The sequence below is a fragment of the Mytilus edulis genome, chromosome 7 (genome assembly GCF_963676685.1).
Source record: "Mytilus edulis chromosome 7, xbMytEdul2.2, whole genome shotgun sequence".
NCBI classification, from domain to species: Eukaryota; Metazoa; Mollusca; class Bivalvia; order Mytilida; family Mytilidae; genus Mytilus; species Mytilus edulis.
The window spans coordinates 12,501,024-12,511,493 of NC_092350.1; the positions used below are offsets into that span (position 1 = coordinate 12,501,024).

At 33.5% G+C, this 10,470-nt stretch overlaps 1 protein-coding gene across 1 annotated transcript; it reads left to right on the forward strand.

The window, feature by feature from the left end:
• Positions 1-1,511: 1,511 nt before the first annotated feature.
• LOC139529966 (uncharacterized) lies at positions 1,512-7,537 on the forward strand. The gene is made up of 3 exons (XM_071325967.1): positions 1,512-1,660; positions 2,779-2,940; positions 4,458-7,537. The coding sequence occupies exons 1-3, from the start codon at positions 1,528-1,530 to the stop codon at positions 5,273-5,275; spliced, it is 1,113 nt and encodes a 370-aa protein (XP_071182068.1). The 5' UTR covers positions 1,512-1,527; the 3' UTR covers positions 5,276-7,537.
• The last annotated feature ends 2,933 nt before the right edge of the window (positions 7,538-10,470 follow it).

Sequence of the window (10,470 nt, forward strand, 5' to 3'; positions counted from 1 at the left end):
TAAATGAATAAAACTCCCTAACTCAGAAAATCAAATCTTCATTTTATAAAAATCTAAGTTAAGTTTTCAAGAGATATTAAAAATTTTACCAAAGTTTCATGTGAGTTTGTTTCAATGTGTTGTGAGTTACTGCCCAACATTTTGGCGACAGACAGACACACACAACAGTATACCATAATACATGTACGTCCTGTAAATGGGCGTATATAAATGAACAAAATTGTGTTTATCAGTCACTCTTGGGTCAGTATCAAAAGTGATTGGTCTGATTTTACCCATGATTTGAGATGAGATAAAGAAATTTAAATCAGTAAAGTAACAAAAAATGTATCTTTCATACCGCAATAAAGTGACCGTTGGAAAATGGAGGCCAAACAGGCAGGGTCGATTGTACTTGAGCATGCGTTGGTTAAACTTTAAAACATTTTCCTTAACATTACTTATTCAAGAATTTGTTTCATATAAGGTATACCTACATGTACATGTTTTTTTCTTTATGGTAGTAATCTTCAACTCTTTGACCCCAACTGGCTTTGACACTGCTGCTGTTGCATTTTGGCCTCTATTGACACCACCTTCAACTGAAAAAAAAAAAAAAAAAAAGGCATCTACAGAACACATTTATCTCCCGTCTTACAGAGTTTACAGATTTATCCATTGGACCACCAGCAATGATGGCGATACATGGCTGTGTACATTATGTATATATACAACTCGTCTAAACATCAACCCAACAAATGCTTTCGCAAATTTTTAGTTTTTTTCATATTCAACTGGGAATGTTTTATCCTTTTCTAACGTCTTTTGTCTTCTGAAAAAGTATGCAAATTCATACGTATAAATAGTGCATAAAACATGGAATGATGTGTTTTTTGTACTTACAAATGTATTACTTGTGTATTAAATAAATGGATCCTGGACTCATTGTATATGATATTAATATTTCAACTTACTGGTATATATAATTTGTAACAAGTTAGTACAATGTAAGTAGTATCATGTAGGCCAGTCCGACGTGTGACCAGAAGTTTCTGTTTGCGACATACAGATGTCATAGCTGTATGTACACATGTAACTTCGTGTAACCATTCGGAATTACGTGTCAACTTTTGTAGCAAGTTAGAATTAAAGACATTAGAGAAAAAATGGATGAACAGGCAAGTTTGATGACATTCAATTCTGATTTGAGTAGTCTTTTCATAAAAAAAAACTACATTTAACATGTTTAAAACTGGTGTTTTTTTTTCAGCATAGGAACTGGACACTGACACTCATAAAAGGTCGGGCAAATGCTATGAAACTTATACTCAAGTCACAAAGATTATTATCACATAATACAGAACAAGTTTGAATTTGGTGGCATCACTATAATTGTACTTGTTTTATGCACCTTTATCATGTTTATAACCATAAAAATTGAAGACTTTTATGTGAAAAATTTATTTGCATCATTGTAATATTAATATACTAATAAAAAGCACAATTATGCAACATTTCTTTGACTGCTTATTTCAGCTAATATACAAAATGGAAGATTGTGATTTGGCATACTCTGTGGTGAAAGAGACCAATGGAAAAATTATATACAGTTGCAAAACCTGTCTCAAAAGACGCACATCCAAAAGACGTATTATGGATCACATCACATCTGTTCATAGGTGTAAGTAATTATTTTGTAATTATGTGCTATTTTTAATGAACTTGGATAATGAAAAGGTTTTTATAAAGTTGCAAAATTTTGTTAGAAGATTTTTAACACAAATTACAGTCTTACTACATAAGACAGTTTGTAATTTAATAGAGTGGATCTAACATTGTTGGGTTGATGACGAGTTATATATAACACATGCCCACCGAAAGCTCTTTTTTTAGAGAGCCCAGGTGGTCGTGTGGTCTAGCGGGACGGCTGCAGTGCAGGCGATTTGGTGTCACGATATCACAGTAACATGGGTTCTAATCACGGTGAGGGAAGAACCAAAATTTGCGAAAGCAAATTTACAGATCTAACACTGTAAAAAGCAAATTTTTGGTTTTTCCCTCCCCCAACATGGCTCCATGTTGAAGACCATACTTTAACCTTTAATGGTTTACTTTTTAAATTGTTATTTGGATGGAAGGTTGTCTCATTGGCACTCACACCACATCTTCCTATATCTATATATATATATTTTGAACGTAGTTTTCAATTAAAACTCGTTTATATATATTAATAAGCTACAGTGACACATTGAAAACTTAAAAAGCATGGAATAAACAAATCTTATTAAAAACCAGTTAGTCCAAAAACAACAGTAACCATTTTGTAATAAGTGCCAAAAGTGGACTAGCATAATTTTGTAATAAATGAACTGAAGTATAATTTTGTACAATTGAACTTGGAGTGACCAAAATTTATATGCTAATACATCATGATACTGGGTGTCATTTGTATTCACCCTGAAGTGGTCTAGGTAGTTACAAACTGTAATTACTAGCCCGTCAGCGCTGAGGTTGTGAGTTTAAACCCCGCTCTTGCAAGTACACTGGACTTCAAACATAATTGACTACGATTTCACAGGGCACTCCAGCTTCCATCACCAAATAAAAACTGGCTGCCACAAAATAGCCTAAATACGGTGCTAAAAGGTGGCGTTTAAACACCAACAACCAATCAATCTCATTTGTTTTCAGAGCATAAATTTTAGAATAGATTTGGTATTGGAGTTTGTTGTGCATAACACAAGCTGCATAACAGTGTTGTTCAATTATGTATAATCATTTGTATTTGTACTCTATCAGATGATGAGCAAATGGTGTCAAATGGGAAGTATAGCTGTTACATAATACAAAATGCAGAAAATGATGAAGAGGGAGAAACTACATTTATATGCAGCATATGTCAGAAATCTTTTACAACCAAACAAAGAGTCCACTATTATCTCCACAATATTCATGGGACCAGTAAGTTTCAAATTCAAATTTTAAGTGCACAAATAAGTATTTTTCTTGGTTTTCGCACAATAACTCTAGTATAAGTATATTAAAATCTACGAAATTTGAAGACAAGGTCAATGACCACAAAAGGAAGGCTGGGATTAATTTTTTGAGTTTTGGTCCCAACAGAATTATATGTAGGGGCTTAAAGGGTCCAAAATTAAACTTTGTTTGATTTGATAAAAAAAAATCAATTACAGAGGTTCTTTGGTATTCAGAATTAAACCGGAGCATCTGGTTGTTGAATGTGTTTCTATTTGTGTCCATTTGATGAGTTAAGCTTTTTTTCAACTGATTTTAATAGTTTGTTATTAGGTAGTACTGTAACATGTACACCACTGTCATAGTGTAGGAGACGGTTGGCCACCTGTTTAATTCTGCCAAATTCTTTATGTGTCTGTCCCAAGTTGGGAGCCTGTTATTCAGTGGTTGCATTTTGTTGCTTTGTTAATTGTAACTTTTTTTGTTCATTCATCTTTTTTGTACATACACAGTTTGGCTGTTAGTTTTCTTGTTTGAATTGTTTTAAATTTTTCATTTCGTGACCTTTTATAGCTGACTATATGGAATGAGCTTTGATCATTGTTGAAGGCTGTACAGTGACCTATATTTGTTGTATTTGTCGTTTGCTCTTTTGTGGAGAGTTGTCTCATTGGTGATTATACCACCTGATCTTTTTATTTACACATGTATAATGGAATGCACAACAAAGAACAAAACAAACATGCATTTTATTTTTTAAAATGACATTAGCTGTCAAATTCATGCTCACAAATTGACTTCAATTCTCATATCTTGGATCTATAACATACTATTATGTTTAAATCCATATCTGAAAGAAACAATGATCAATGCTTCAATATGAAAATATATATCAGCATTTTATTTGTGCATTTTCGTCTAGAGGCCATCTTATTTACCATTTTGATGAGCTCCAAAGACTGCAGACAGTCACATAACCTGATATAAATATGAATAAAAATAAATAGCAACCACCTGCAATTGGACTTTTCTAAATTTGTTTGATTTTGTAGGTTCATCATCAATTTTTATCTTTTTTTTTTGCATTCAATGACTGAACATGGCATATACATTCATAACCAATTTCTGGGTATAAATGGGTTAAATTTGGGGTCACATGAATACAGATTTAATGAGACCAATTCTTTTATCAGGAATGTTTCTCAGCTTATTTTTACAAAACTGTACTAAACTAACTGCTAAAAGCAAAAAAAATAAAATCATAAAATGCTGAATTCTGAGGAAAATTCAAAATGAAAAGTCCCTAATCAAATGTCAAAATCAAAAGCTCAAACACATCAAACCTATTATTATTCCACTTTCATAAATGACTGATCCTTGTAAGTTATGCCCCTTTGACGACTAGCAATGCAATGACTCATCATTTGCACATATAGAAAAATTCATAACATGGTATTTTTATAATGCTTAACTTGACTAATAAATTTTTTAAAATATTTTAGGTCCTCCTTCAAAGATGTATAAAATATACAGTGATGACCCTTCTTTTCCTGTGCCTCCGAGAATAGCACGTAGGCGTATTTTCAGTGACAATAATAAAGATGAAAGCAATATTGAACCATGTGCTCTAAGGGAAAATGAAACTCAGTCTGTAGATGACAATAATGAAGATGAAAGCAATATTGAACCATATGCTCTAAGTGAAATAGAAACCCATTCGGTAGATGACAATAATGTCATTTATGAAGGTTATGCTACAAATAGTTTTGATGGGGAAGAAATAATTGATGGTGTGACTTTTAACTCAAACTCTGACTGTGAAACAGATATTTCTGAAAGTAGCATTGGTTGTTTGTCTTACAACTCAAATTTGGACTGTGAAACCGATGGTGAAGAAAGTGCTACTGCTAGTAGTATTAATAGTAGTATAAGTTGTATTTCCTCTAATCCTAAGTCTGAAAGTGAAAATGATGATAGTTTTTCAACAGATTCTAGCGAAGTTTTATCATCTGAGAATGAACTTAATGCAACACAGCAACCTTACACAAAAGATGAATCTTTAGCTCTGTGTATATCAGCTTATGCTGCACGATTTAATCTTACAGGTGATGCAACAAAATACCTCAACAAATTATTATCACTTAGAGCTGAGCCTTCTTCCAGTTTACCTAAAATAAAGAATGATGTATGCACCAACTTTAAATGTTTCAGTTACTGTAGTGTATGTTTCTCAGTTTATGAAGGTGACAATTACATATATGCCAAACAACTGTGGGAATTACAGATACAAAGGTGGATTAACATCACAAACATCTACTAATTGACAACCAAAGACTCCATTTCTTATTGCAGATGTAGGGAGTCAATTGAAACAAGTATTGGAGAAAAAGGGTGTCTGGGAAAGTGTTCAAGATCTGAAAAAAAACCTGGAAACCCCAAAACAGCTTTATGCGACATCACTGATGGTGATTACTATAGGTTTCTTTGTTCCGAAGGAAATTTTCTGGCAGACGGAAATCATCTCAGTGCAGTCTTCAATACAGATGGTATACCCTTATATTCTTCATCTAATGTGAAGCTCTGGCCTATATTTTTAGCAGTGAATGAAATTCCTGTTCAAAGTAGATTCGCAAGAGACTATATTATTTTGGCAGGTATTTGGCAGGGGAAAGACAAACCACCATTTCTGCAATATTTGTGGAGTTTTGGAGAAGAAATGTGTCGTTTGCATGATGAAGGCATTACAATTCATCCTCCATGTCTAGCAGACTCAATAACAGTAAAACTTTCTGTACTTTGTGGAACTGTGGATTTATAGGCTAAAGCCTATATTTTGAACATGACAATGTTTAATGGAGAATATGGTTGTTCCACTTGTGAAGAACTTGGTGTGACAGAAAGGCAAGGTAAAGGATATGCCAGGTTTTACCCTTACAGAGAATCTAATGTTAAACCTCAAATACGAAGCTCTGAGGATGTGAAGTATGTTAAAGGTCCAAATGCAACAAAATGTAAACGTCTGAAAGGTATATGTGGCATATCTGGATTAAATGCTATGCCTTGGTTTGATGTAGTTTGGGGAATCTTACCAGATTACATGAAGGTGTTTTGATGGGGTAACGAAGAAGTTACTTTATTTATGGTTTTCACCTACTTCATCTGGACAACAATATTTCGTTGGGAATCATTTGAAAAAAATTTCTGCAAGACTTTACAACATTCAACCTCCAGATTATGTTGAACGTTTACCAAGGGACATTGAAAAACACTATTCTAATTTCAAGGCTACAGAGCTGCAAACCTGGTTATTATTTTACTCAATTCCATGCATGAAAGATATACTTGCAGAGGAATACCACTCACATCTGTGTCTGCTCTCTGAGGGAGTATATCTTTTGCTAGGACAAACCATCACTGAAGAGGAAATAACCAGAGCAGAATGTCTGCTTGAAGAATTCTATAAGTCATTTCCACTATTGTACAATAAGGGTTCATGTGGCCTCAATTTTCACAATGTTGGCTCACACCTAACATCTTTTGTAAGACAATGGGGCCCTCTATGGGCATGGAGTTGCTTCCCATTTGAAGATGCAAATGCGGCCATCTTAAACTCTGTGCATGGGACTGGAGATGTAACACAACAATGCATAAGAATGAAGGAAGTAGAAATGCGGTTAAGAAGTGTTGATTTAAACCTAATTCCTTCAGGAAGTGATAAAAGATTTATCGGTAAACTTACCAATTCCTCTAGACCATGGAAAAAAACTGCTGTCAATAACTGTGAAATAACAGGTCGCAAAACTGTTATTGGAGAGCGCAGAAATATGGAACAATTACTTTGTTCTTCAGGTGCAATATCTGCAACAGAGTTGTGTGTAGTTCTTAGGGTGCGTGTCAAGGGTGAAAAACTTTACAGCAAGGAATATTCCAGAATGAAGAGGAGGGTATGCTACATAGTGTGTACTAAAGAAGGAGGCATTGTTAGCATTGAATACTTTGTATTAAACACTACAACTGGCATTGTATTTGCTGTACGTAACCAGATGGTTCCTACAAGTAGCTGCTTTTTGAATGAAAATAGTGGAAGACACATTGTTAAAGTGTAAAAATACACAGATCAGGTCGTGGTAGAGGTGGACAAAATTCAAGAGAAACTGTTCTTCATGAGAGTTGAGGATGATATCTGTATTGCCAGAATGCCTAATTTGTGTGGTCATGGAGTCTTTAAATAATGAAATATTATTCGTGGTACATTTCATATATTTATTTAAGGTCTTTAAAATTGTTCTTGATTTTAAGAATTTCACGAAAAACCTTTTCCTTAGGGCAGTTGAATATCTAGAGACTTTTAGAATAGAAAATAAAAGAAAGATTTTGATAAAGGTAAAAAAATTCAATGTTACTCTTTGAAATACTTCCAGTGCATAAAAATTGGTTACAGTAAATATTATTTTTACTTATTTCATTTTCAAGTCCAATATAAATTATAAATATATTTACTTCTGAATGTATGTTGTATACTATAATTGAACATCACAAAGATGAGATTGAGATCATTTGAAATAAAAAATAACTTTGTTCAGATGCATCAGCTTCTTCAAACCATGAATGTTGTGTTTCATGATCAGTGCCTACTTTTTTTATACAGTGCAGATTAACACTGATCACCACCTGAACAACTTGCAGACAAAATGGTATATGAATTTTTATATATATATTTTGCATCCATTAAGTCATAATTTCCTCATAATTTATTATCAGATTGACCATGGTTGACCATGGTCATACACCAGACCATGGTTGACCATGGACAATTCATGTTATCGACCATGGTCAACCATGGTCTTATGTTTGACCATGGTTGATAACATGAAGTTTAACCATGGTCAACCATGGTTTGATATATGACCATGGTTGACAATGGTCACCAAGGTTGAAAATCCATGCTGACCAAGGTTAACTATGGTTAAAGCACATCCAACCATGGTTTGACCATGGTTATCAATGGTCAGCGATGGTAACCATGGTCAACCATGGTTGCGTTTTGACAGGGGTCAGAATCAAATGGTCATCCTCTAAAAAGCATTTTTTTTTCAAAATTGTCTACTCTTTAATACATCTTCACTTATAGAGTAAAGGGTACGTTGTGATTCAATTCCCCCCCCCCCCTTCTGTACCAAATTTCTTGAGAAATCACTGAAAAGGGGTTAGTTTGAATGCTTACAAGTCGCCTCATCCATACTTACTTTCAGTTCATGTTCTTGTCCAGAATTTTTGCATGCTTTGGTTGAAAATAGGGTGGTTTTTGCCATGGAGGTCCTGGACGTTTCTCCACTCTCCGTCCCTCTAAAAAAAAAGAGTCATTAAAGCTGAGTTTATTTATCCTCCTGTCTTCTTTTTCAAGGTCTTCCAATTTTGTGTCTAAATTGTCCCCAAAAAGGTACTCTGTAACTGGTGTGTCCACATCTGTTACCCTCCTATATTTAATAGGAACACATATATTTGAATACATTTTGAAGTAAACATGGTAAATGTTTAATGATCTAGAGGCTCAAGAGTCTGTGTTGCTCACCTGAATTAACTGATGATTAGGAAATCATGTACAAAAAATTGTAAAATTGAATATATAAAGGCTATATTTCCTTTAGAGGTTGAATGACAAATTTAGTCATGTTTGACTCATTTGTAGATCTTACTTCGCTGAACATTATTTCTGTTTACAGTTTATCTCTATCTATAATAATATTCAAGATAATAACAATAAACTGCAAAATTTCCTTAAAATTACTAATTAAGGGATGGCAACTAAACAATGGGTTGTTGGATATAATCTGATGAACTTTTTTACTCCTTGTTAGATTAGCTCTAAATGCTTTAGTTTCAGAGATATAAGCCAAAAACTGCATTTTACCCCTATGTTTTATTTAAAACCATGTTGGCCATGTTGGTTGGCAGACGGAATTATCAGACACATTTTTAAAACTAAATACCCTAGTAATAATTGTGGCCAAGTTTGGTTAAATTTGGTCAAGTAGTTTCAGAGTAGAAGATTTTTGTAAATGATAACAGACGACAACACTGACGGACACTGAAGTGTACCATCAATGAGAAAAGCTCACCTGACCAAGTCAGATAAAAAATAATTTGTGAGTGTCAGACATGGTGTATTTTTTTTTGTCATTAACATCTGAAGGTCTTTTTATCTGTACTAACTAGAAACTGTCTTCACTAAATTCAACTGATCATTTATTTAGACTGTGATTTATTTAAAATGTTGTACTACAACTAAGAATTCACCAATATCCATTATCCATCCAACCATTAAGAAAACAAGAATGTGTCCATAGTTCAAATGGACATGGAAATAATCACTTGCACTATCGAGACAAACATAACAACTTACAAAACTAATGTACTGCTAAGTTTTAGAAAAAGTCCTCTAATTTCTCTATTTAAGTCAGAGTCAATGATTTCCTTAACTAAAGGACCCAATTTCTTTGATAGACAACAGCAAAACTGAACTGCAAATATAAACCGAAAAAAATAATATTATACTTTATGCATCTCATTCACATAATTTTAGGACCGTATTTGGCAATATGTGAAAGTATATATTATTATCTTACCTCCTATACATTTCCAGGAATATGATTGGTTAAAAGCGTCCGCGTGCAAACCGTGTATATTTGATATTAGGTTAGTAGGGAGGCGGGGCTTATCCCATACACGGTTAGTAGTGGAGTTACGTCCCTTTATATGCCTTATTAGGTAAGAATGGGGCGGGGCTTATTTCATACACGGTTAGTAATGGTGTTATGTCCCTTTATAAAAAACAAAACGGTACTGAGAAAAAATCTTAAAAGTTCCAACAGACGAAGAAATTGATCATTAAGATTGAAATAAATTCATAAAACACATTTAAACCTTACAAGTCGTTATTATTGGCATAACGATAGGATCAATGGAAGTATTTTCTTAGTGCTAACAGTATTGAAGACTTGCTCATTTTGAGAATCACTAGTCTTAATTTCACACGTTAAGATAGTCGGTAAGATAAATTCGTTACATAGTGTGCTAGTAACGTAATACGGTATATATGGGGTCAGTAAATTCCATATGGGGATTCGAGATTCGCTCTCACCCCATATGGAATTTACTGACCCCATATATACCGTATTAGGTCACTAGCACACTATGTAACTAATAATATTTAACCCTAACCCATTAAAAAACCAGTTTAATTTGCAAAATAAATTACTTTAAATTGTATATACTGCATATATTTAAGTCAAATGTATTATATATATGCATGTCAGATGTTTAAATTTGAATAGCAAATATATAAATTTACAAACAAAGCCAAGATTAAGATACACGCAAACACTTATTGTGTTAAAAATTTAAAATACAAATATGAACCTGTTTATTGATATGCCGAGTTCCATGTACCATATTCTTCAAATAGCTATTGATGGACTCCAACCCAAAACAAGAATATCCATATAAATGGCAGTA

What these genes read in the sequence shown, in the direction of transcription:
- LOC139529966 (XM_071325967.1), top strand. Translation starts at nt 1,528, where the DNA reads ATGGAAGATTGTGATTTGGCATACTCTGTGGTGAAAGAGACCAATGGA. An exon ending in CATCACATCTGTTCATAGGT is followed by an intron (nt 1,661 to 2,778) that starts GTAAGTAATTAT and finishes GTACTCTATCAG; the next exon opens with ATGATGAGCAAATGGTGTCA. An exon ending in CCACAATATTCATGGGACCA is followed by an intron (nt 2,941 to 4,457) that starts GTAAGTTTCAAA and finishes AAAATATTTTAG; the next exon opens with GTCCTCCTTCAAAGATGTAT.